This window comes from Drosophila ficusphila, unplaced genomic scaffold (assembly GCF_018152265.1).
Source record: "Drosophila ficusphila isolate 14025-0441.05 unplaced genomic scaffold, ASM1815226v1 contig_791, whole genome shotgun sequence".
NCBI classification, from domain to species: domain Eukaryota; kingdom Metazoa; phylum Arthropoda; class Insecta; order Diptera; family Drosophilidae; genus Drosophila; species Drosophila ficusphila.
Genome location: NW_025064737.1, coordinates 19292997 through 19319222, shown reverse-complemented (window position 1 = coordinate 19319222; position 26226 = coordinate 19292997). Strand labels below are relative to the sequence as shown.

The following is a 26226-nucleotide window of genomic DNA, read 5'->3' as shown; positions in this document are numbered from 1 at the left end:
GGCCAAAATGCATTGCATGGTTAGGAGTCATAATAAATGTTTTTGTAACCTTTAAGAACAATTATGAAAATAAAACGAAAGCAAATCAAAATATAAGAAGAGAAAAATGCTTAAAATGTGGTCAACAATTTTATTTGATTTCATGCCAATGGTGTTTAATCTTTCGCAATTCAAGAGTCATAGATAAAGATATTATGTACAGTAACAAAACCAGTGTGGTAACGATCCAGTCAATTTATATCCAGGCAACCGATGTTCCGACTTATCCGATTTATTTGTTGTCCCTCTCATCCTCCAATTGTTGCATTTCCTTTTCATTCTGCAACATTTTCTGTTTATTCTTCTGCCTGAAGATTTCCTTGCTGGCTTCTTTGATTGCCTCGAAGATTTTCGCCTGGGACATTATCTGCTTTTGGACATTTTCCACAGCTGGTTCGGCATTGATATCAATCAAATCACTTAAACCTTCAGACAAGTATTCATTGTTATAGGGCTTATCTTCAATATCATTGCGTTTAAATAGCGAAAAAGGTGGATAAGAGGGATAAGTACGTTTGCGTCCACATCCTGTAATATTTACTGGCTTAAAACTTGTTAACTTAAGTAGTTAATACACTTTTATTACCTGTAAAAGCATTACAAAACGGTCGCTTCTCATACTTCCACTGGATAACGCCACTTAGTTTGTGCTAAAAAAAATAATAATTCATTTAAAATCGAAGCAAATTTATAAACTAAAGTTTTATTCTGGAATACATTTTTTTAACAACACCACTTATTTCTTCTTAAAAACAAGATTTAAATGTAGATTATCAATGTTGTATATGTATTTGGTAGATTATACATTAAACATAATTTTGAAATTGCTTTGAAAGGCTTTTTGTTCGCTCGTTATCAGTTAAGCTTTCAACTTTGAGTGCTTCTAACCAGGGCCGTAGCTAGAGCCTCGGGGGCCCTGGGGCAACAAGTAAATTTGGGGCCCCCTATACGGGAGTCTTTTGTCAAATTTTATTCATAAGAAAGATTGATTTCAGCCAAGCGATCGACGAATTTGCGGCTTGCAAAGCGAGAAAGCGGCGTTTTTAATGGTATTTACCAAATGAGATACTGAGATATGTATGTTGAAATAAAGCGAAAACATGTAGTTTTGTACATTATCTAATAAAACTGTAAAAAATTTAGAATTTTTTTATTTTGTTAGATTATTGTGATCCATTTAAAGCCCATTCAGAAAGTCCGAAAGGCATGGTAAGGCTTTTTCAGAACTAAAAAGGAAGCCCCGGCGGGGCCCCTTCCCTTCGGGGGCCCTGGGGCACCGCCCCACCTGCCCCATGCTAGCTACGGCCCTGCTTCTAACAAAAATAATAATTAATTTAAATCTAAACAAATTTGTTAGTTAAAGTTTTATTCTGAAATACATTTTTTAAGCACTTAACCAGATTTTAATGGAAATTATCAATTTTGTATATGTATTTGGTGGGTTATACATTAAACATAATTTTGAAATTGCTTTGAAAGGCTTTTAGGCGCTCGTTATCAATAAAGCTCACAACTTTCTGTGTTTCCAACTTTCAACTGAGTTTTACGTATGTGTCGCCACAGTATCACACAATTTCACCATAGCCTTCCGTTCTTGTTCGAGGTCATTAGGAATAAGTCAAAACAATCATAACTCACATTTGCCATATGATTGCCTTCAATGTTTTCCCTTTCCAGCGAAGCCTGGCAATATAAGAAACAAACTAAGAGCGCCAATAGCCTCAGAACGATTTTAATAGAAGTTCTCATGGCGAAAAAGGATGCGTTTATAGTTTTGAAAAGGAGCCACTTAGCAACCGACGCGCTTAGCACTCGAAGTCCAAATGAAAGTTGCCGCAGCTTGGGCCTTGGTCAACATCTCGGCTACGCAATGTGAGACTTGTTGCTTTCAGAATGCGACAGGACCTCCGACTGGGCCTGGAATGTATTTTGGTTGCCACTTAATAGCTTTTTGTGTTTTTCCCGACCTTTCCCATTCGGGTTCGCCCCCTCACAGCAATATTGCACTGACGTTTGAAGGATGGTCCTTGCCCTTGCAGATGGTAATAAAAACCACTGCAAACTTAATTTAAAATAAAGCTGGACAGGCTTAAAGAGTGAGATTTTAAAGCATTTTTTAGAACCTTTCACTTATTTCGGTCTGTGCATTTGCATCTGCTACATTTTGCTCATGAGCGAACTGAGTCGAGTGTCTATTTATAAAGACCCGATCCGAAATATCCGAAAAAACACACTCACAGATCGTATGGTCGTCTCTGCGAGCAAGTGTGCATTTTCCGAAACTTTTCCTCACACTTTCACGGGACTTTTCCGAACAAACAGTGGCAATTTCGAGTCGATTCTCCGTTGAAACGGTTCGCGTGCCTCTCGATCTCCGGAATTCGATGAAAAGTTCTTTTAGAGTTGCATGATCTGGAAAATAAATAACAAAATATTCATCTTCGGAATTTTGAGTAAACAAAACTCATCGCCGACAAAAGAGATATAATTTGTGCCCTAGTTGAGTTTTGATTTTTGTTTTCGGCATTCCCACGAATTGGTGTCGAAAGTGAAGGAATTTCTGTGTCACATCTACTAAAATAGCATGTGAGTAATTTGGAAATCTATAAATTAAGCAAATTAATGAACATACCTAGCATTTAATTTAATTATGAGGAACAATATCTGTCAGCCGGGGCCGGAAAATCAGCTTGGAAAATCGTTTATATCACATTGCATGCAATTTCGTGTTGCCAGTGAGAATCTTCTGTACCTTGTTTTTGTCTACGTAAAGTAAAAGCCTAAAAATACCACGGCTATTTTGAGTTTTCCTCTGTTTTACTGTCACACATCGGTTTGACAACTTTTCCTCTGTCCTGTCTCTCTTCCAATTGTCGCCGGCTACCGCTTTTCCCTTTATTTCAGTTCTTTTCTTTTCTGTTAATTAGCCGAAAGAATCAGCAAATGATTTTCCGCTTCTTTGTTTATATGAAACATTGAATTCCCCACATATTTCTTGTGCCCAAATTGTAAACATTTCAGCACGCTCGAGCGGCAATTTGTGCTGAAAATTACAGCATTATCGTGAGCAGATCGGAAAAGAATAATTCCGAATAAAAAGTGAAAAGTGTTGCAATTTTATGACCCTTTCGATGGCCGCTGCTGCTGCAGCCCAAGTTTGTTGTGGCCGCATCCACGCTCATTTATTTTTATACCCTTGCAGAGCAAAGGGTATTATAATTTCAGTCAGAAGTTTGCAACGCAGTGAAGTTGACACCTCAGACCCCATAAAGTATATATATTCTTGATCAGCATCACGATCTGAATCGAAATCCGTCTGTACGTCTGTCCGTCTGTCCGTCTGTCTGTCTGTCTGTCTGTCTGTCTGTCCGTCTGTCCTCCTGTCGGTTTCTATGTAAACTAGTCTCTCAGTTTTAAAGCTATCTGGCTGAAACTTTCCCAAAAGTTGTGTAGTTGTTGCACGCAGTATATATGTCGGAACGAGCCGGATCGGGCGACTATATCGGATAGCTCCCATACAAGAGAATAAAATAAAAAATTTTTACACCGTTGTTTTTGACTTGATTCCTTCCAGATGGCGTTTTCTAACTGCTTTTGAATTTCGGATTAAATTTTATCAAAATCGGACAACTCTATCGTATAGCTGCCATAGGAGAGATCAAAAAATATATATAGAATTAATGGAAATAAATTGATAACATCGTTGTTTTTTATCCCATGAGCATGATTTTTGGAACATAGGGTTTTTTAAATACTCTTAAGTTGAGAAAAAAATTTCATAAAAATCGGAGTACTATATCATTTAGCTGCCATAGGTAAGATCGAAAAATCTATATAGAAATAACGGAAATATAATTATAACCTCGTTGTTTTTCATCAGACAATAATGATTTTTGGAATATAGAGTTTTTTAATAGGTCTTGAATTACAAATTAAATTTCATTAAAATCGGACGACTATATCATATAGCTGTCATATGAACAATATGGAAAATTAATAGAAAAATCGTCATAGCTTCGATGCTTTTTAGCTTTTATGTATTTTGTTCGACATATTTAGTAACTGCAAGGGTATATAAGCTTCGGCTTGCCGAAGCTAGCTTCCTTTCTTGTTAAGTATGAAATTAATTTTATTAATTTCCTCACCCGCCTATTTATAGACCAGAGATGTCAGAGCCCGCAGCCCAACAACAGCAGTCCCAGAATGGCAAGGAGCGCTCCAAGTCCACGGAGGAGAAGGAAATCCCACGCGAACCGGCGCTGGTCCTCAAAGACATTGACGTAAGTCCACAAGGCATGGAAATTACAAGCTACTAATGGAAATATCGCCTACACACAAAGCTACAAATCTATTTGTTACCTACTATATTTGTTCACAATGTACCAAGCTCTAATCTTTCAGTTGAAAATGTTACAAAAAAAATTAGAAATCTTTAAATGCTTTAAGATCTCATAAATTATAATATGACAAGCATTTGCTACATTCACAACTAAAAAATTTACGATTTGTTTGTAAACAATTGCAAATAGTTGCCATTTTAAATAATTTCCAGAAATATTAACGTAACGTTCTAAAATTGGCTTCCCTTTGAAAATAATCATTTCGGTACACACATTATCTCAAGTATATCTATAACATTTCCTTTTTTTGATAAACAGATAAAGACTGAACTAGAGAGCTTAGTGAAACTGCTGGATGGCAAAATCTACAAGGAGGAGGAGGTGGCCATGGAGGAGCTGCATCAGTATTTGATCGAGGACGATGGCTCCTGGGCGCTGGGCGATAACTTCCTGGTCTTCGTGCAGCGAGTCCTGCGTGACAATCAGGCCTTTTCACCAGACACACGGATACACTTGATTCGCACCCTGGCCTTTGCTGCACTCAAGGATGATGTGATTATTATTCTGCACCAGGATCGCAGGGATCACACTTTGATGAACTACGCGCAGGATATTGACAAGCAGACGCCCGAGGAGCAACAAGCTTGGGCCATGTTTGTGAGTCTCATAAATGAATTAAAAAATGTTTTAGATTATTTAATTTTGTTTACTGTAGATGTGCAACCTCTTTGAGAACCTGGGTCCCTCCGAATGGCTGCTGTACATCTCCGAGTGGGAATACAATGGCCAGACCATCTCCAATATCCGAGTGACCACCAAAGTGGCTGTTCATTGCATCCTATCCAATTGCCCGCAGCTGAAAAACATTGGCAGCATGATCCTGTACAACATTGCTATTAAGGAAGTGAAGACTGTGGTAGGATCAGAATAATACTCCATAAAAACAGGGGTTAAAGGACTAAATCTTTTATAGGTTTTCGATGACATTGCTGTGGAACTGGCCATGGCCATTCTTCAGTTCTTCCAGAGCAGTCCCAATGAAGATCAGATTTTCCGCACACTGAAAGCGCTCGCTCGTTTCCTCGAGGTATTGACCTACATTCAATTTGGCCCAAATTGACAGCTGTCATAGATTCGCATATTTTACCATTTCCTTTCAGGTCTCGCAAGACGTGCCGATGATCATTCAAATGATTGGACCGCATCCAAAACAATTCGCCGGCAAAAGCGAGCGTGTGGATGAGCTGATAAAGATCATCAGTCGCAAGGTGCCCGCCTAAGGGAAACTTCCAAAAGAAATTCGAAAGAAAAACATAACCATAGTGGCCCTTTTTCTAATTTATATATATTATAGACCCTCACTTTTGTAAAGCATTTTAGCGGCTCAATAAACATTTGTACCCCTTTAAGAAGCTCGATTACATGGCGGCATCGCCACAACAAAGTTTCAGGAAGGGAAAACCATTTCCTCCACTGGCTCTCAGTTGCAACCAGTGCTTCTGATTGGAGACAAACATCTCCGAGGGCAGCTGAGTGTCCTGGGCGGCAGCGTCCTCTAAATAATCAAAAGAAATTCTTGCCAAAAAAGGATTCAAACTCATTGAAGAGTTAAGCAACTTACGCGCCTTTTTGTCGAATTTTGGTGACTGGGTGATGGAGATCACATCCTCCGGCTTGCGAAGCAGTATCTTGCCCACACCCTTGCACATCCGAAGGACTTCGTGGTTGCTCAACTTATCCAACTGCTCTTCATCCAACAAAGTGCAGGCCAGGATCCACTCCCGCACATCATCGAAATCATTCAGCAATCGCACAGCTCCATTTACGCTGAAACGGATTCTTTTCTGGTAGATAAAATCCAGCCAGGCCTCGCAGATCAGTTTCAGGATCAGCTTGAGGATGACAATGTCCTTGGTGGCACGTATGGTGGGCAGGTAGATCTCGTCCAGCACATAGCCCACGTACAGGCTCTTCTCCTCGTTGTTGTACACCTCGCGTTGCCAGAAATTGGCGGCGGGAAAGCAAAGAGTAAAGTTGGCCAGGCTGAGGACCCGGCAAACAGCTGACAGGATCTGAACACACTCGTCGGTGGTTTTCTGGTGAATTAAATTTAGATTTCAAATATATTATTATAAGCACTTATTAAGGACCCACCTTTAGCTTGTCTATATTGGCATTGACTTCAGCGATGAGTTTGGTTCGCAGGGCCACGCAAACCAGCATTAAAATATCACTCAGGTCGGCAGTGAGTTTCGGCAGTTGAAAGGTTACAAAGACATTCAGGCAGAGCTTTACATCGTGCTCCAAAATCTGGAAGAATCGGTCCATTTTCCATTCGCAACAAAGAAGCTTTGCCTGTTCGGTGACCCAAAGTCGCATCGAGTGCACAGAATGGTCTGAAAATGGGTAAATAAATCAGAAAATGCTATAACCCAGTCATAATTTTAATATTACCAAGCCTGTGTAGTATGGGTATCTGCTCAGCCACTGGCAGCAAACTGGAGTTATTATGCGCCTCCATATTTGAAAAGTATTGATTGCTCAAATTTACCAAGTTGGCAAAAATACTAATCCAAACAGTTCCCGTTGGAGTTCCAAATTCCTAGATAGAAAATCTTAAACAAAATTGAGTATTTAACAAAATAAATATATTACATTTTTAGGACAATCTCGATATTGTTCAGCCACCACATCAACCAAGCGATTCGTGTTGTTGGAAGAGATCAGAGTAAGTCGAAAAAGCTGATCCCAAATGTTGTTGCACACAAATCCTGTAAGGATTTCGCCAATGCCACGTAGAGTTGAGTAAACGGGTTCGGGAATATCTACGAAAAAATCCAAATAAAATTAACCTGTATTAATTTAGACTGAATTTCACTAACCGTTAACACTCTGATGATAAAGCCAACTGCGAATGGAGTCAATATGGGTAAGGCGATAGCAGGACACTGGATTATCTATCCACCAGAGCAATATGTGATCCAAAATAATCCCGACATAGGACCAAAGGAGTCGCAAACCCTTGACAATATACACATTTATATCTACAGGTCCTTTTTTGCCATTATCTATTAGAGATAGGAATCATCAAATTTGTGGAAACTGTATGAAATCATATTAAAACTCACCGAAAATGGTCGGACTTATTTCAGTGGCTTTAGCTATCAGTTGGGCTATAAAAATCCGCTCCTTTTGCAGGAAACTCTCCGTGTGCTTGCACCGCAGGCTCTGATGGTCATTATCCTGCCCTTGAAGACTCGCGTCCGCCATTTGCATCTGCATTGACTTGTAGTCCTGGGCGGAGTCACAATACGGTTGGTAATCACCGGCGGCAAAGGAAATGTTGAGGGTCCTAAGAATCTCCAAGCTGGAGGAGGTGGACTCCAGATTCTGCTGCTCCCGCCAGGCATCCTGTTCGCCCATGTTGAATAGTCCAAATACTAGATCCAAAGCATTCTGCTCCACTCGAGTTTGGGCCACCAGCTATAAAAATAAGTAGTTTATACAGAAGTTTTAAATGAGTGTAAAGAGGACTCAAACCTGCAGAACATAATTAAAATCAATGGATTTAAGAGCCATAAGCAGAGCAGGATACATATTGCTGCAAACATTGGCGGGCATCTCCTCCTTTCTCTTGCCACTCAACTTGGGTTCCTCCTCCAGTTCTTCTTCACCTGGTTGGTTATCCGTTTCCACCGGAACCACAGGCTTTTCCACTTTGCGGCACTTGTTGTATAATTGAGTGATGTGCAAAGCCCAATTCAACCACATCTCTGACTGCATGGATTTGCGAAGAAGGAAGCTCAACTGAAAGGGATTGTAAATCATTACAAATTTTGGATAAGGTTATCCCTAACCCACCGTTCTTTTTAACACAAAGGTAAGCTGGCAAAACCTTCGATCATTGAGGTCCATTATCAAATGGAACTTCTTCATCAGCAGCTGGTTGTAGGGACTCCTCTTGATCTTCTTCGAGAGCGACTGGAAGTCAGCGTTTTTGGTTTCATCCTTGAGGTTCCAGTACTGCTCCACCACCCGCTCGCACTCCTCCAAAATGGTGTCCTTAAAAAAGGGGTTTCATAATCATCCCAATCACTTCGGGTAGCTAGAGTCACTTACATGTTCACTGAATATCGCCGAATTGACATCGATCACAATGCGTTTGGTAATCCGACGCAGCTCCAGGCCCAATTTGCCGATTTCCGCGAACGTGTGCATCGGCTGGGATTTGTTGCGGCAGTACCACTTCGGGGTGGTGCTCATTTTTTCGGTGGGGCCTGTCCGCCGGCGGCGGCGGAACCCCCGTGCACCCGTGCTCCTGCTCCCCGGCCGATTTCCTAACCCGACTACTGACTTCTAGACAAATCGCTTTTTAATTATTGTGTCTCCCAGGCACGCATCCACGACCCGCATCCGTCGACCCGCGTCTTTCCTATTTCCCAACGCCTGGCGAATGCAAATTTTCCGTCTGTTGGATCGATTCCCAGGTCTCGTGACCCCCGCAGCCTGGCAACGCACGCATCCCACAGCGATTGGAGCCAAGGAAGGTGTTCCGTATCCCCCCTCCCACTGCCAACCCATTGAACACAATCGACAGACACGCATCCATCTGGCTGCTCTTTATGTAAACGGCTTGGAAGGTCGGGTGTGGGTTGCCCAAAACAAATGTTACTCTAACGATGTCGCAACTTGTAACGCTTCAGTTGCCTTCTTTGCCTCGGGAGCTTCATTATAACTTGGATGGCGGAAGTGATATAATAATTACTTTGTTTTGCTGAAACTTTTTGCTGCTCATAAAAAGCTGGCAATTATATAAAAAGAAAAATACATTTTTCTTTCAAAGGTTTTTGACTAAAGTATAATTAAAGTGCTGCTGCTCTAAGTTTTATTACAAGGGTCGATCAACCAGTCGTATGCGTAATTTTTGAAGTAAATCTTAGATTTTCGACTGAACCATTAGCAATATCCGGAATTATTTACACCTGACTATCTTGAATTTGGGATGCAGCATTGTCGAGATTCTGAGCTTCGGCTGTACTCGGTGGTTTGTCATCTTGAGTCTTCCTCAGAAAAACTTTGGCAATCCAGGAGCACACGAGCAACAGAATGATGAAGACGTGGGTCACCAAAAGGTGATCCAACGATTCACGCACCTTCTCCCAGGAACCTCGGTTGTTGACAAAGTAGCAGAAGTACAAGCTCATTGAATCGTTCATCAGGAAAAGGCATATAAAGATGGACCGAGCATTCCTGCGGCCAAAGGATACCAATGCATAAATGCTTGATATAACGATAATCGATGGTATGAATATCTTGAGCAAAATAAAGGCCGCAATCAGTTGAAGTTGGAATTGAGGGAAGAACAATCTTGAGGTAGTAGATTCAAATTTAAAGTTGAAGAACCAATGACCAGTTCCGAAGAAGGATACATAGAAGTACAGCAGAATTAGTGCCGCATAGCGATAGGAAAGCCTCAAGTGCTCCACTGAAGTTACAGGTCTTTCAGTTTGATTCTCCTGTGGATCCTCATCCAGTTCCATTTCCATTTCCTCATCCGCATTTTCATCTTTTTTATCAATGGATTTATTGCTCTCTTCATAAAGTTCCAGGCCCAGAACAAACTCAGTCACCATAATCTGGACAAAAAGTGAGGCCATTGATATAGTAAGCATTATATGTACCGTAAGCATATTGAAGATAATCAACTGTAGACGACGTTTCAGTGCCTTTTTTCCACTGTAAGGAATCGATATGAAGGCATAGGCAAGATAGGACCAACAGGCGACATAAACATAGGTGAAAACGGTCTCATCTGCATTCCACTGATAGATTCCATACGCTGCAGCCAGTAGAGCTGCAATGTTAATGATCCAAACATGTTTGGCGTGATGATGGCAGAGAATCAGTTCTCGAATCACAGATAACACCATGCTGAAGTACAACACATGGCTCTTGCTCAGATAAACTCGAATCAAATCGGTTATAAAGTCCAAACCTGAGTTTTGCTTTATGAGAAGAATTCCACTTAGCAGGATTACCAGGACGAGCCAGAAAAGGAATTTTAAGGAGGGTCTGCAGAAAGCTCTTCGGTTATTTAGGCAGACTATCAGAAAGTATAGCAATCCAATGTGACTGTTGTGAAAGGCCATCAAAATCAGTAAGCCACCGGGAACGATAATCCCAACCAGATGGAGGATTGGAAACTGGCAGATAAACCAGCCACCTTCCCAGGGACGTTCGGCCAGAGCCAGGATGAGGATTCCGAAGGGCAGCAAGAGATAAAAGGCAGTCAGGTAAGGAACCAACTGCAATATCATCAATTCCAGAAGGACCAATCCTCCCAAAAACATCAGCAAAGATGTCCATGTCACAAATCCTCTTCTTGCCGAACTTGGATCTCCTTTGGATTCCCGAGTGAGTTGCACCAGCAGAAGGTAGAACCACACCAGGTAGGAGGCGGTGGTGGCCACCAGCAGTGGAAGATGATAGTAACTATGATAGTACTCCAAACACCTTTGAGCCTCCTTAGCTATCTTCCGACTTATCTTCAAGGCATCTCTTAAGTGTCCCTGGGCCACCTTGTATTTTATAGTTAGCGAGTACTGATCAATATCCGCCGAGTCCAGAGTCTCGAATTTGGGCAGCAACGGATAGAGAATCCCTTCTTCGTGGCGGTTTATCAGGATTTTAGCTTGAGCCAGGAGCTGCATGGCATTCAAATGGAAAGCGGAGAGTTCATAGAGAAGGCTGGTGTTCATAAATCCCTGTGGCATCAGGGCCATGTTGTTCATGGGTGGAGGCAATCCAATCAAGGCGGACATTAATGGTGCCAACTGTGTCTGCTCTACTTGGTACAACGGCAGAATAAGCCCCTCATCATTGGCAGTGAAGTTCTGGCCGGGATCGGGAGCCACTCGATTGACACCAGCTCCCCAGAGAAAGAATGGGGTGTCCACCTCGCCCTCTCCTCCACCACCATGATGACCTGTTGGGTTTTATAATAAATAATTTAAAACAAGATTAATCGAATATATAGATTTACCCTCGTCATTCATTCCATGATCCGAGGTCATCAAATAAGCAGTTCTACTATCATTAAAAACTCTTTCGAAGAGTTCGTAGGTCTCCCGTATTCCTCGTTGGGTGAAATTTAACTTCTGCTTATACCTTTCACCGTAGGGCGTAAAGGCGTGTCCAGCATGGTCCATATCGGCCAGGTAAACAAAGAACACCACCGAAGTGGCATTTCGTAATGGTTCAACGTTCTCATCATTGCTCAGAAACTTGCGCACCCTGGTGAAGATCCAATCATCCAACTTAAGTCTGCCCGAAATGTCCGATCTGGTGAAGACTTCAAAGCGCAGTGGAGCACCTCCCGTTGGCAAGTGGGTGAACACCTTGGCAACCACATCCTGAGTCCATCCAATGGCGTTCCTGCTGCGATTGAAGACAGTGTCGAAGGTTGAGGGATTCCATTGGAAGTTGGTGAGCGCCGCTGCGGGATCTTCATTGAAGCCGGCGAAGATTGCGATGTGACCGGGTCGAGTAACCGTTGGCGCATAGGCACGCGACACGCCCACTAAACCTTGATGAAACAGCTCCCTAAGATCCGGAACTTGACTGCAGTTATCCTTCAAAACAGATTGCGCCCTCAGGCCATCGACCACGAAAACCACAATTCGATCAGCCGGCGGTTCCAATCCCAACTCACGAAATGTACTCAGTGGTTTTAAGCCCGACAAAACGGTGGACTGAAAGTATATAGACAGTATGGAGCCGAGGAGCAGGAGATGCACCACCAAGGCCTGGATACTCCACATGTTTTAAATATGTAAAGTATTTATGTTTGTGTCGAGTGTTTGGGAAATAAGATTCTATACAGAGGTGGTGTTTTGAATTAAAAATCCAGGAATATCTAGCATCCCCAGCTTTAACCTAAAAAAGAGTGCAATTTCAATATATCCGGCAAGTTTATTGATGTAATTAAAGATAGGTTTGATTTTATACGTTGCTGTTCTTCTTGAATAAACGAACTGTAAATATTCAACACACACAATCTGCTTGATTTCTTATTTATCATCTATACTTATTCTCTCCTCTGTACACATCAACATCTGGTTTTGTTTTGCTATCACATTGAATTGTTACATTTATAGTAGTAGTTGCTGCATGTTGCCTGCTTAAAATCTTTAAAACACGTTTTAAATTTCATCTGAAACATGTAGGTATACACGTCAATTAACAAGTGTATCCAATATCTGTAGCTATAGCTCTAAATGTGGACTGTGTTCGTTTGTTTGTTTGTTTGTGGTTGGTTGGTTGTTTAGTTTGTATGTTATGTTATGTTATGTGTTGTGTTCGAAGGGTCAAAGGGGATGTCAGAAGCACACATTTCGTTTGTAAACATTCGCTGAACTTTAAGTGAATCAACATTGTTGTCATCAACGCGCCATTTCAGTTTGTTTGTTTGTTTTGTTTTTACAAAATTAGACTTAAAATTGCTTGCGCTTCTCGTAACTACACATTACACATTAATTTAGTGGTTGTTGCTTAGTTCCTTGTTCTCTCTCTCGTTTTATCTCTCGCCAGTGTCCTTTTTGTTTTTTGTTTGTTTTTTGCTTTTTTTGTTAATGGTTTTTTTTTTTGAGTTCTCGAAATACGTAATACATTTAAAATATATAGAAATAATATTTGTATACATATAGGTATATATCTGCTCCATCTGGTCACGTATAGTAAAATATATGTATAATGTATATATATTGTATATATATAGATCTGTATGCACTATGCCTAACCACGCCTATCCACTTGTCGCTTAATCCTCGGTAGTAGTTTCTGTAGTAGTAGTAGTATTTGTATCCTGCAGCTCTTCGAGAGTTGGAATATCGTCTTGTAGTTTTAGCACTTGTAACCTTGGGTTATAGTGCCCGGCTAAATAATATGTATCATTGTTATCGTATATGGATTGATATTGCTTCGAATCGGCACCGAACTTGTCGAAGTAGCTGCCAAACTGCAGCACCTCGCACCGATGCGAAATGGTCTGCACATCGTTCTCATCCTCGTGCGGCGATTCAAAAAGAGCACCCTATAAACAATAATTGTTAGTGGATATTTACGCGGGATTTCCAGGTTATAGCTTACCGGAAATTTCAACATTGGACAGCCGGTCGTCTCCTCCGGATGATAGAACCACGCCACTCGCACCACCTTGTTGCCCGTGCTCGTTTCCCACATGGACTCAATGCGCCCGATATAGGGTCGATCTGGTCTGCCCGTCGATAGAAATACTGCACTGTCCCCGACCTTAAATCCGGCGAACAATCGAACGAAAATTAAATATTTTACGTTATTGAAATATGAGTGAGGAGCACTCACCGTGATAGTCTCCTTTCCCCTTTTGATTGTTTTGTAAAATTGCTTTCTGGCGCGTCCCTTGACGCCCGCCTTGCGATAGGCGGTACCATACCAACCCCAAAGCTGCCGTTCTGGCAGGAAGGCGGCTATCTTGCTGCTTCCCTTGGAGTTGTTATGCTCAACCAAATCGTCGCCCTTGGCCTGCAAGTACAGAATGGGATTATTTCAACCCTTCAATTATGAGAAACCCTTCGCATTGCACACGGCTACAATTGTTTCCTAATCAAATAACGCAGATTTAAAAAAGCAAATATTAGTTGAAGGGTTCACAAAAAAATGAACAAATGGTAAACATTGAATAGCCAAAAAGGATTATTAGCAATTACCATTTTTGTAAATAAATAGGATTTATTTATGTTGGGTCTAAATCGAAAGGGGCGACCAAAAGTTAAATTGTTTTCATTTAAAAAGGGTTTTAGTAAAAGGTTGAATTTATTACCTCATCGGATATCTCTGACATCAGATTGGATGCGGTCTCCTCTTCCATTTCCAACTGCTCGGTCTTGACCTTGACCTCCACCTTAACGCGATTCGCAGTGGGCGCTGGTGCTGAGGAAATCTCTGCGGACGGAGCCTCTGTTGCTTCCTGTGCTGCCGCAGAAAAGTCCTGCTGAACAACCTGTTGCTCCGGCTCCTCGCTGCCATTCTTGCGGTGATGCTTCTTGTGCTTCTTGCGCTTCTTGTGCTTGTGGTGCTTCCGAGCGGCGTCCTCTGCACTGACACCCTCGCCGGCTGCAGCAGGATCTGCTGCTCCATTCGCAACCGTCGCCGAATTAATGCCATTCTGAGCCTTCGACATCTTCTTGAGGCTCTTCTTCAGCCGCTTCTTTTCGCTGCGCTGCGTAAAGAGCTCCATTGTGGCGGCCAGCGAGGTGGTGTTATCGCTACTCATCCCCAGGCTGTGATGGCTGTGCGAATCCTCACAGCCGGGCACACTCAGATGATCCTGCGTGACTCCTCCGGGGCCACTTTCACCACCGCGCAGAGCGCTTCGCTTCTGCTTGCCTACTGAGTAGAGGGGATTATCGTTGTACTCTGTTCCAAGGTGGTGGTGGATGGGAGATTTTGGGCAGGAGCGAACGAAAACAACAAAGAAGTAAATAAGGGAGCGCACGCACACAAGAAAACTAATGATAGGACAGAGGGCTGGCTGAGTGAAACTGTCGTGGCCACAGGCAAATATTGATTGCTTCGTGCCGCAGCTTTACACCCACTAAAGTTCGAAGTAAAACACACACCTGCTATGGGATAATCGCTGAGCAGCAGGCGGATGTTCTGCAAGCGGATCCTGCCGCTGTCTCCGTCGTCGAACTCCACGCTCACAAAATCCGGCGGAGACGTGGCCGAATGCGTTGCACTGCTGGCCGCCCCATCCTCCACTTGCTCGGATTCGATGGCACGACCCGGATAGAGGCATCTATACTGCTGACTCCAATAGGCACACAGACGCGTGCCCACGGGCACACTTTCCACACTCTTCGGCGCCTTCTCGAGGATCTGGAATTTATAATTCATTAAGTAAAGCTTAATTTTAGTATAAAATTTTACACACCGTATCCTTGAGTATATCCTCGCGGGACATGACATGCGACTTGTTGCCGCGCTCGCCGTCCAAAGTGATGGAGTACACGTCCGGCGGACGCAGTGGCTTCATCACGCCCGCATAGAAGAGCCCTCCCATGTCGGTCAGCACTCGCGTCTCATCGCGATACAGATGTTCGCTGGTCAGCTGCAGTTCGCGATCGATGCCGCTGACCCGTCGCTTCGCCTCCGTGGCCGTTGTCTGCTCTCCAGCGACTCCACTGCTGGTCGCTTTCATCTTTCGCTGCTTCCGCACCGCAGAAGCCGCCGCCGTCTGTTTGGTGGATGGCGAGCAGGAGGCGGAAGTCGCAGAGGTAGTTGGGGCAGTGGCCGCGGCCGCATCCAACGCACTGGGCTCCAGGCGGACAAACGACGAGGTACTCGGTGAATTGCTGCTGGGCAAGGGACTTTGCTCCGGTTCTGGCGGCTGCAGGGACGGCGGTGGGGGAAACGAGTGCGTCTTGTCCGGGAAACGCAGGAAACTGGACGCCTGAAGGTTGCTGCTCGAAAACTTCGGGAATTTGTAGTCGCGCAGCGGTGATGAGGTTCTGAAAACCAAAAAATAACACGCATTAAAGTAAAGTTTAAAAAGTTTATGAGGAATCCATTTACCCCAGAACACTGGACAGCGTCATCTGTGGCTGTTGCAGAGCAGGTGGCGGCTGCACCGCATGCTGGATGGCCTGCTGCTGTTGCAGTTGCAGCTGCTGCTTGGAGCACTTCTTCTTTTTCTTGTGCTTCGAAATCTCCTCGAGCTTCCGCTTCTTCTTGCGATACTGCCGCGTCACGTCCGCCAGTCGCATTCGCATGCTGTTGTCCATCATGCTGAAAACCTCCTGGCCGAAGCGCTGCGCATAGCTGGGATCCATGGCGTGCAGGGCGCTGCGCAGCTCCGCCTGCAGCTGTTCGTCCTGCAGGTCGACTTCCTCCTCCGCGGGAGCGGACAGCTGCCGGCTGCTGCTGTGGCGGCGTTTCTTCTTGCTCTTCTTGCTGCAGCGCGCCGACTTGCGACTGTCGCTGCCCGAGGACTTGGAATGTTTGTGCTTCTTGCGCTTCACGGGCGTCAGCTCGGCCACGGCGCCCGCGGACGTGGATGGCAGCTCGATGCCCTGCATCGAGGGGAAGCCGGGCGAGCTCAATGGCATCTGGAAGGAGGAGGTGGAGGAGGGGAAGACGGGAGCCTGCGACTGTCCGAATCCGAAGCAGGACTTGGCCTCAAAGACCGGTGGCGTCGTCACAGCCGCTGTCGTTCCCATTATCTGCGACGTTGGCGTAGGCGTAGGCGTTCGCGACGAGGGCGTGGCAAACAGACTGCTGCCCTGCACCACCTCCTCCTGGATGCGCTGCTCGGCCAGGGCGCACAGCAGCTTGAGTCCGCCGAGAGGTTCTGGTGCGGATGAGGGCTCCATTTCCAGCATGGGCGGCACAGGCTCTGGCGGCATCAGTTCCACTGGCTGCTGCTGCTGCTGCTGCGGCGGTGGTGGTAGTTGTGGTGGTGGGAACTGCTCCACATGCTCCACCGGCTCCTGTTTAACTCTCACCAGGGGCTTGCTGTTGGTGCTGATGTTCGAGAGCAGCTCCAGACCGGTGAGGTCCTCGGGCGCTGCTGGCTGATCGGCCTGCGTGGCCTGCGACATGGTTTCTACGGGTTCCGGGGGAGTCTGCTCCGCTGACTCCTCCTGGCTGGCACTGGGTATGTCACTGGGTTCGGTCTGGGTATGGCACTCGGTCGGCTGGGTATGGCTGGCTTCACTGGGCTTCGTCAGCTCCAGCGGTTGAATTAGGGAAGGTGCTGGCTGCGGGGCGTCCACTCCGTTATCCTGCGGCTTCACTGGTCCCGGGATACTCTCATCCTCGCTGCAAACGGGCGTATCCGTCTGTATATTGACATCCTGCATCTGCGGCAAGAGTGGCGTCGCTCCCGACACGGAAATCTCGGCCAGGCGAGGCGGTGTCTGCGGCGTCAGCGGTGCGTGCAGCTTGTAGTTGAGGGCGACTTCATCACAAACCGCCGGCAGAGGCGTTGCGGCGGACAGCTCGCCGCCGTTGCCATGCATCGAAAGGTTGAGCAGTGCCGGCGTGGGCGTTGCCATGGCGCCCGACTGGAAGAGATGGTGGGGCGTTGCATGGCCCAGGGAAGACGGTTCCATTGTGGCCGACGTCGGCGGCGTGGGCAGGCGCATCAGGTTGAGGGCCTGCTCCTTATCCCGCGCCGCTTCCAGCGGCACCAACGGTGGCAAGGACAGCGGCATCGAGTACTCCTCCTTCATTCCCGGCGGCGGCGGCAGGGAGAGCAGCGACGGTATTCCCGGCTGTCCAGTGGCCAGGCTGAGAAACCTCGAGCTGCTCGCACTCAAACTGCTGCTGGAGCTCAGGCTGCTGGCCGCATTTCCGCTCGGCGTGACCCCCGAACCGGCCGCCAGGCTCAGATTGATGGTGGAGTTCGTGGTGGTGGTGCTCGTCTGCTGGTTGCTGTGCTGGCACATCGTCGAGCTGCCCGTCGCCGTGGCCGCAGCGGCAAGGTAAAGCTGCAGGGAGGCATACGACGGCGTGGTGCTCAGCGCCTGGTGGCCGCCCATCGAGGGGAAGATGAAGTTCGGCAGGCTGGACAGATTCGGCGACGGCTGCAGCGAGGCAGCTGCGGCGGCGGCGGCAGCAGCAGCGGCAGGATGGCCGCCAGGAGCCGGAGCCTGAGGGATGTAGGCCGAGGGCCAGACGAAGGCCGCCGCGGCGGCTGCCTGCTGGAACGGATCTGTGGGCGTTAAGAGGGGAAAATTTGATATGCCTGCTGTGCATGGGCGTGGTAGCGATTCAGTTTAGTCGGATCGGAATCCAAGTCGGAGTCGGTAATCGGAATCGGAGTTTTGAATCGGGATTTGGAGTTGGAGTTGGAGTTTTGGAGTTTGGAGTTGTCGGGGGCGGGAGAGAAGCGCAGTTTAAAAGCATGAATTAGTTTTGTTTTGGCGAATCAATCAATCGAGTTTCGAAATCAAATCATTAACCTAGGACACCAAGGAGGGTGCTGGCATGCGGAGTGCGGAGTGCGAATTGTGAGAAGTGTGAGGTGTGTGATCCTCGAGAGCTGACTTCACTTACCGAGCGCTGTGGGGCCGGCCGGCAGCAGGACCACCTGGCCGCGACTGGCCTCCCGCGAGTACTGCAGGCCCACCGTGGCGGGCGACATGGAAATCACTGATTCAATGGGTAATGCATCTACGAAAACGCAACGGAAAAAAAGAGAGAGAGAACCAAAATAGAGACAGGAGACAGAGTGTGATGTTGTTTCCTCCGGGGATCTGTGTGGCATGCATCTTTCTTTTTTCTTTTGTCTTGAATTCTTGAACTCACTTGGATACTGCCAAAAGGTGGAGGGAGCTCGGTTCACACCTGCTGCACTGAGAGCCAGTTCCTCGGCGGTGGCGGTGCCGGTGGTCATCAGGTCGCCGTTGCCCGTAAAGTACAAGTTGCCGCAACTGGTGGCACCTGCAAAATGCAAAAAACAGAAAAAATAAATCCTCTAATTTTTGGCGCATTTTCTTTTCGATGGCAAAGGACTTTTAGGCAGCAGGCCACAACCTCTTCGTTCGACGTTCGTTTGTTTAATAAAGTTTCGGGCCTGCCATGTAACTTTAGTTGTAAGCGCAGCTGTGTATGTATACGTGAAATATTGCAGTGTCCTTGAACTATGCATTTGGTGACCGTACGCCCACAACCACCCACCTTTTCACACATCCCAATCGCTCAACCACGATGACTACTGCCAACTACTACTACTACTAACCCACCCCGGGAATTGCGGCTGGATAATTTTACAAAAATTTGATTAAACCGAACGTGATGCTCTTGTAATTGCATTACGTTAAGGTTTCAGATGTATTTGAAGGAAAGAAAGCGAGAAAACCCACCACCACTGCGGAGACGCAATGAATGACAAGTATTGCGGCCCATGTCCCATCTCCGAAACGCAATTAGAGCTACATCTTTTTGACAAGTGATTTGTTTCGGGCTGCGGAACGGAGAGCAGCCCAGCCAAACGGTTATAAATAGCCATTGACTTGACGGCAGGGAAAAATAATAAGAACTAAAGCCGCGGCGAGGCGACTCTGCCATATGGTTGCCGTGTACCCAATCCATTTCGGCGTGTCATATTGCTTGGTCCTGGTCGCGTTCACGGTTGCGGAGAACGAATCTCTCCTGGTCTCACTCGCAGTTTCCTGCTCGTCACAGTTCCTCATCCCCGCAAACAGAAAACCAGTCGAGCATCTAGCATCCCTTGTGGCCCTTCCTGGTTGTCTACCCTCCGTACTCCATCCTCCGTCCTCCCGATGCCTGACTACTTCTAAGCCAAACCTCTCCACCGCCAACTTGCCGGGTAAAAAAAAAACACCCACCCGTGCATACCGTCCATGAGTAATCTGTCTTTAGATTCTCGCTCTGATGTTCCTCCGTCCGCCAACCACTCAACTGAAGCTCCAGCTTCGTCGTCGGTGGAGCGTGATAACGAAACCGAACTCCCCGATGCCCTTCGCTCTCCGCCGAACCAAAAGTAATCCGGGTACTTTAACCAACTTTTAAAGGTTTTTTGGCGGAGCAAACATCGCTATGTGTAAACTGGTACGGACAACAAAATTGTAAGCTTCAAAATTTAAAAGTTATATAAGAAATCAACAAATTTCAAATCGGACTTTGCCTAGTTTCGGATTTTTCCTATTTAGCGATAAAAATAAAAAATTTCCAAAAAGTAGATTTGCAATGTATTCTATAGATGACAGTTTTACTTCCAGGCATTTTATAAAAGATAAGTGTATCTAAATACGAGTTCTTCAAGAAATAAAAGTCTGTTTCTTCATAGACTTAATATACAAATTCCTTCGGGGTTCTATTTTAAAATTTGATAAAAATTATGTCCCATCTGTTAATATTTTCCCGATTATGCAAGCCCTCAAGTAAATGTAGAAGTTTTGATACCTCTAGATCGTAAAAATAATCCAGTCCGATGGCTTCGGCTGATTATTTTGCCATTAGCAAGCCATGGAAGTAATCCCGAAAATAGAATCTGACTGTGTTTTGATGTCAAAACACCCCCGAAGTGCATAAACATATTTAATGTGCCTATCCAAAGAGCAATTTGAAGTCGGCCAACGGCAAAGCCGCCCTTCTCGAATCGCAATGTGTTTCACTTTCGTTTTATTTCCGCTTTAGAAGTTCGTATGATTTACCACCGGCTTCCTCTGCCTGCAAGGGAGGCACAAGGGAAGAAGAGTCGCTTTCGGGCGACTCGAGTCGATTCGGTGGCTGTCACAACAACGACAGCCGCACAACAGGCGGCCATCATATGATTCCTGCCCTCTCAACTGGGACCGGGGTGTTTACACCCTCCGCTTTCACTCACTAAAGGAATTCCGCACAACGCTCAACGTTTGCTGGCAATCTTATTAGTGGCATAATTGAACGACGTCCATGTCCTGGCATTATAGGCATCATATAACGTTTGCCCCTTGGGAGCGCAAAACGCGAACGCCGCGTTCATTAGGGCAGCTCAAATCTGGTCCCTCAATTAAATTAGATGCCCAGAAAATACACGGGAGGAAAAATTAATATGATATGGGGATAAAGCTTAGGATTTGAAATGACTTATTGGATCAGGTAAAAGTTCTTTCCAATTTAAGTTTTCTATAAATATTAAATCACCAGAAGCGCAACTCAAACTTTGGATTCAGATACTCTGTGTATACAACAAAAATAGAATATATCTTAGCATTGTTTTCCAGAAATTTCTTTCTTTTTTTTTGATACTATTATAAAACCTCTTAAATTTCTTAACAGTACCCCAAATATCTTTTGGTAAACTGAAATTTCCATTAAATTTTAGTCGAATCTAGCTTTATACATAGTTCAACTCTGCGTTTTTCACTGTGTAGATGGGCACTTACCGAGGTCAGCGACGCGTATGCCAAAGCAGTTCAAGTCCTTGTTGAGTGGAGGCTGCAGGGGCAGCGTGGCGGGGGTGTTTATGGCCGGCACCAGGGCTTCCTGTGGCCGTTTCCTGGCCACGGCGATGCCAATCGGCACGGAGTTGCCTGCCGGATTGAGAGTTACATGTTATTGTGGAAAGATCTCCAGACCACTGCTAGCGCTTGACCCACCTGAGGACTTCTCCAATTCCGAGACCTTTGACGAGGGCGCTTCTATTTTTACCAGCGTGGTCAGAGTGGAGGAGGACATGGTCTTGGAGGACGCGGTCACCGAGGCGGAGGACAGAGCCTGGTGCTGCAACTGCTGCTGTTGTTGCTGCTGTTGCTGTGGCTGGTGGCAATTGTTGGAGCTGATCTCGGACACCTGACACGGTTCCCGCTTGATCTGCACAAAGGTGTACGACGAGTTGGTCTGCTGATGGTGGTGATGCAGGGCGGGCGTGCCCACGTAGCCGCCGAATTGGTCCAACTGCAGCTGGGCAGGATGGGCGCCAGGATGCGAGACGGCTGCAGTGGTGGGCACCAGAAAAGTGGCCGTTGCTGTGGTGGCGCTCAAGACATCGGCGGCACTGCTGCTTGTGGCGCCGGGATTAAAGGCGGCCATAGCCCATGCACAGATATCCTACACGATCCTATCGCTATATCTCTATATATATAGCTATTTATTTATGCGGCCACGACTAAAAACTAAACGTCCATTATCCGCACACACACAATCACTCACGGACACGGACACTACACTAGCACTGGCACTGGCCCACACACACACACACGCACACAGTCTACATTTTTACAGGTTTTCGCTGCCTCTTTCGGATGCAACATTGACTACTTTGCCTGCGGCGATTCCCCGTAAACAAATGACATAATCCAAAGCGACGCGACGCCAGTGGGGCACTCTCTATAGGTCGGCTAAATCACTCCCTAGCACCCACTAATCCAAAATGTAGAAAAACCCTGTGCGATCCGAGATCTTTTTTCGTTTTTTTTATTGGTGAGGCGGAGACGGCGGAGGCGCGACTTTCCTGCTGCGTTGTTGCGTTTTTACGCGGTTTTTCGAACAAACTATGACGCACTGTCTAGAAAACAATAGTTAATCGCGCTATCTGTTGCCTTATTTGTGTTTTTCTTTTGCGAATTGGAACCAAATCCTCTGGAGAAAAGTCCACGGGACGGACAAAAAAGAAGCAGCAATTTTAATTCGATTCCACTGGGTATTTCTGGTATTTTTACCTCATCGCAGAGTTTTCCGTCTGGTAACACCATTCCGTCGAATTCTTGTCTCTCTCAAGTTTTCTCTCAGCTGCCTCCAGTTGGGCTAGCTCTTTAGCGGGAAAATAGCTAGATTTCGTTAGGGGTTTTGCAGGGGAACTTATAGTCAAGAAAATCTAAATCCTCTGAAAATATTTCGAACTGTCAAAAAATGTAACGCAAATGACGTTTTATTTCTGTCTTGAAGACGATTTACGCCGGAGTGATAACTGATTTAAGTTTGTAGACGGTGTATCGATAAAAAAAAATTAGCGGGATATTTAAAAAAAAAAAACTAGCAAGCTTGAGTGTATAAAAAGTGACCAAATAAAGATAAAAGATAAGATTATCTATCAAATAAAATATCAAATTTTATTTCCCATCACACAGTTACAAAAAACGTTTAGTCAGAAATGCACATGGAATATAAGAGCTATCAAATGCAATCACTAATCCAGCATTTTGCGGATCATATAGTTCAGAATGCCACCGTTTTTGTAGTAAGTAATGTCCACATCGGTGTCAAAGCGCAATATAGTCTCAAAGACTTTGCCATTAGCCTCTACCTGGATCCTCTGTCCAGGCTTTAGTACGCTTTCAGGCAGAGCAATGTCGAACGCTTCTCGGCCAGTCAGATTCAGGGAGTCGGCGCTCTGTCCCGGCAGGAACTGCAGCGGAATAATGCCCATGCCCACCAGATTGGAGCGGTGAATGCGTTCGTACGACTCGGCAATTACCGCCTTAATGCCCAGCAAAAAAGGTCCTTTGGCAGCCCAATCCCGAGAGCTTCCACTGCCGTAATCCTTGCCCACGATTAGAACCAGAGGAGTTCCCTCACTCGCATATCGCACCGCCGAATCAAAAATATCCATCTCTTCGCCACTAGGAACGTGCAAGGTGATGGGCCCGGTTTTAGAGGCCAACTTGTTGACTAGGCGGATGTTGGCGAAAGTTCCGCGTGCCATTACCGCATCATTGCCACGTCTGGAACCGTAGGAATTGAAATCCCGAGGTGTCAGACCGCGTTCTGATAAAAACCGCGCCGCAGGAGACTTCCGAGCAATAGATCCGGCCGGTGAAATGTGGTCGGTGGTCACTGAATCGCCCAGCAACAGCAGACAACGAGCCTTTTCTATGCTTTTCAGCTCAGGCAGCTCCCTGGTCATCCCCTCGAAGAACGGCGGGCGTTTGATGTAGGTCGAAAGGGCACACCAGGGATACAATTTGGCTTCAGACACCTTCAGCGTTTGCCAATCCTTAGAGCCCAACTGGATTTTGCCTATAAAAGGGAAGAATTAAATGCGTTGTATATTTCAAGAACAGCAATACTTACTGTAAACCTCTTGAAACATGGCCGGAATGACGTACTTGTGCTCCACCTCCTGGATCTCGCTGCGTGTTGGCCAAATATCGCGAAGGAACACCTCTTTGCCATTGGCATCCACACCTACTGGTTCCTTTTCAAAGTCAATGTCCACCCGTCCAGCAATCGCGTAGGCAATTACCAGCAGTGGACTGGCTAGATAATTCGCCCTGGTATTGGGATGGATACGTCCTTCGAAGTTGCGATTTCCCGACAGAACTCCACAGCAGACTAGGCCGTTCTTCTCAATCGTGTTCACCAGGTTCTCGTCGAGCGGACCTGAGTTACCAATGCACGTCATGCAACCATAACCAACAATTTCGAAGCCCAACTGCTCCAAGTAGGGAATCACGCCGGATTCTCGCAGATAATAGGTGACCACACCAGATCCAGGAGACAATGAGGTCTTGATGTATGGGAGGATACTTAAGCCCTTTTCCACAGCATTCTTGGCCAAAAGACCGGCACCCAGCATCACCGAGGGATTCGAGGTGTTCGTGCAGGAAGTAATGGCCGCAATCACAACCGATCCATGTCCTATCTTGTAGCTCTTGCCATCGTCCCACTGGAATTCACCACTGGCAGCCAAAGCGCTCGGCGGCACGGCGAACCCCTTGAATCCCACTGGGCTGGTTAGGCACGACTTGAAATCTTCGCACATGCTAGAAACGGAGACACGATCGTGTGGCCTCTTGGGCCCCGAAACCGAAGTGACCACCGTCGAAAGATCCAGAGTTGCAGACTGCAGGAATTTAAATAAGTTATAATGTGAGATTTATCTTCTGTATGCATAAATCACCTACCTCTGTAAACTGGGGATCCTGAGCCTCAAGGGAATAGTCACGCAGCTGCCGAGTGGCCTTCAAGTACTGCCTGATGATGTCGATTTTCTCCTCCGAGCGATCTGTAAGAAATAAAGCAATAAACAAATAATATAAAACCAAATTAAGTGAACTTAAAAACTCACTTGTCTGCCGCATGTAACTCAGCGTGTTCTCATCGATCGGAAAATAACCCACAGTTGCACCATATTCCGGGCACATGTTGCTGATGGTGGCTCGGTCCGCAATGCTCAGCTCTGCTACGCCGGGACCATAGAACTCGACAAACTTTCCAACGACGCCCAACTGACGCAAGTGCTTCGTGATGGTCAGCACCAAATCGGTGGAGGTGGCCAGGGGCCCCAGTTTTCCCACCAACTTATAGCCAATCACCTCGGGCAGCAGCATGGAAATGGATTGGCCCAACATCACGGCCTCCGCCTCGATACCACCAACGCCCCAGCCAAGCACACCCAACCCATTGATCATAGTGGTGTGCGAGTCAGTTCCAACGACACTGTCCGGATACAGGATCTTAGAGCCATCGGCGTCGTCGGTTTCAAAAACCACACGAGCCAAATACTCTAAATTGACCTGGTGAACGATACCGGAACCAGGGGGCACAATCAGCATATTGTCAAAGGCACGCGCTCCCCACTTGAGAAAGGTGAACCGTTCCTTGTTGCGCTGGAACTCCAGCGATTCGTTCTTCGTCAATGCATCTGATGAGCGGACAAAATCAACCTGTATGGAGTGGTCGACGACCAGGTCAGCGGGGCAGATGGGATTGATCTTCTCAGGATTGCCGCCCAGCTGGCGAACTGCATCCCGCATGGCAGCGAAGTCCACGACAGCAGGTACGCCAGTAAAGTCCTAAAATAAGATAATCCCTTTACAAGAAACTTATATAGATGCATCCCCAACGCTCACCTGCAATATAACCCGCGCTGGCTTGAAGGACACCTCAACATCGCTGGTTTCTTGCTTCAGGGCAGGTGTCCAGTTCAGTATACTCTGCACATCCTTCTCCAGCACATGGAAATTGTCGCAGTTGCGAACCGCAGACTCCAACAGAACCCGAATGGAAAAGGGCAATGAATCTGTAAAGGCGAGCCATATTAATAAAGATAATGCCAAAGATAAAAGCGAGGATTAATCACCATATTTCTTGTCGATGGAGGGCAGATCAAAATACTTGTAGATCTTGCCGTCTTTGGTAAACGATTCCTGGAACTGGGCAAAGGGGTTGGCTCCTGGAACGGTAAAAGGATTAATTTTTAATTTAGTTATTTCAAGTCGAAAATTACCGGAGCCGGACATGGTAAGGAAATTGGACAGAGAACAGGGCGAAATAATTAAAGATGAACGCGTGAGCAAAACAACACGAAATTCGAATGGTCAAAAGCACGGGTTGTTTTTGTTATCGATAACTTATA

At 46.0% G+C, this 26226-nt stretch overlaps 7 protein-coding genes across 11 annotated transcripts; 2 read left to right on the top strand and 5 right to left on the bottom strand.

Moving 5' to 3' along the window:
* Positions 1–134: 134 nt before the first annotated feature.
* On the bottom strand, positions 135–1898 carry LOC108095976 (cardioactive peptide). Its single transcript, XM_017197320.2, has 3 exons — positions 1678–1898; positions 626–689; positions 135–567 (listed from the first exon to the last, which is right to left on the bottom strand). Exons 1-3 carry the CDS (start codon positions 1786–1788, stop codon positions 272–274), a joined length of 471 nt encoding a protein of 156 aa, XP_017052809.1. The 5' UTR covers positions 1789–1898; the 3' UTR covers positions 135–271.
* A 434-nt stretch (positions 1899–2332) lies between these two features.
* LOC108095975 lies at positions 2333–5788 on the top strand. The gene is made up of 6 exons (XM_017197319.2): positions 2333–2625; positions 4199–4319; positions 4698–5036; positions 5095–5295; positions 5353–5466; positions 5540–5788. The coding sequence occupies exons 2-6, from the start codon at positions 4206–4208 to the stop codon at positions 5657–5659; spliced, it is 888 nt and encodes a 295-aa protein (XP_017052808.1). The 5' UTR covers positions 2333–2625; positions 4199–4205; the 3' UTR covers positions 5660–5788.
* LOC108095974 lies at positions 5786–8642 on the bottom strand. Its single transcript, XM_017197318.2, has 10 exons — positions 8499–8642; positions 8241–8441; positions 7920–8186; positions 7508–7862; positions 7262–7447; positions 7035–7204; positions 6834–6981; positions 6534–6775; positions 6001–6475; positions 5786–5934 (listed from the first exon to the last, which is right to left on the bottom strand). Exons 1-10 carry the CDS (start codon positions 8640–8642, stop codon positions 5798–5800), a joined length of 2325 nt encoding a protein of 774 aa, XP_017052807.1. The 3' UTR covers positions 5786–5797.
* Positions 8643–9214: 572 nt separating this feature from the next.
* LOC108095809 (GPI ethanolamine phosphate transferase 1) lies at positions 9215–12282 on the bottom strand. The gene is made up of 2 exons (XM_017197081.1): positions 11422–12282; positions 9215–11364 (listed from the first exon to the last, which is right to left on the bottom strand). Exons 1-2 carry the CDS (start codon positions 12197–12199, stop codon positions 9356–9358), a joined length of 2787 nt encoding a protein of 928 aa, XP_017052570.1. The 5' UTR covers positions 12200–12282; the 3' UTR covers positions 9215–9355.
* Positions 12283–12330: 48 nt separating this feature from the next.
* Positions 12331–22587, bottom strand: LOC108095807 (protein winged eye). Of its 5 annotated transcripts, none has more exons than XM_017197078.2 (11): positions 21527–22587; positions 21314–21460; positions 18729–18863; positions 18477–18593; positions 15993–18168; positions 15352–15928; positions 15038–15296; positions 14239–14807; positions 13761–13940; positions 13527–13688; positions 12331–13470 (listed from the first exon to the last, which is right to left on the bottom strand). In XM_017197078.2, exons 1-11 carry the CDS (start codon positions 21957–21959, stop codon positions 13198–13200), a joined length of 5028 nt encoding a protein of 1675 aa, XP_017052567.1. In that variant the 5' UTR covers positions 21960–22587; the 3' UTR covers positions 12331–13197. The 5 variants fall into 5 exon arrangements, with proteins under 5 accessions (XP_017052567.1, XP_017052568.1, XP_017052565.1 ...); XM_017197079.2 differs by having other exon boundaries at positions 14239–14804; XM_017197076.1 differs by having other exon boundaries at positions 14239–14834; positions 21527–22586.
* LOC108095810 lies at positions 18870–20122 on the top strand. Its single transcript, XM_017197083.1, has 2 exons — positions 18870–19752; positions 19806–20122. Exons 1-2 carry the CDS (start codon positions 19491–19493, stop codon positions 19928–19930), a joined length of 387 nt encoding a protein of 128 aa, XP_017052572.1. The 5' UTR covers positions 18870–19490; the 3' UTR covers positions 19931–20122.
* Positions 22588–22964: 377 nt separating the features above from the next.
* On the bottom strand, positions 22965–26226 carry LOC108095937 (cytoplasmic aconitate hydratase). The gene is made up of 7 exons (XM_017197274.2): positions 26098–26226; positions 25951–26043; positions 25721–25890; positions 24937–25663; positions 24773–24873; positions 23940–24711; positions 22965–23885 (listed from the first exon to the last, which is right to left on the bottom strand). Exons 1-7 carry the CDS (start codon positions 26108–26110, stop codon positions 23056–23058), a joined length of 2706 nt encoding a protein of 901 aa, XP_017052763.1. The 5' UTR covers positions 26111–26226; the 3' UTR covers positions 22965–23055.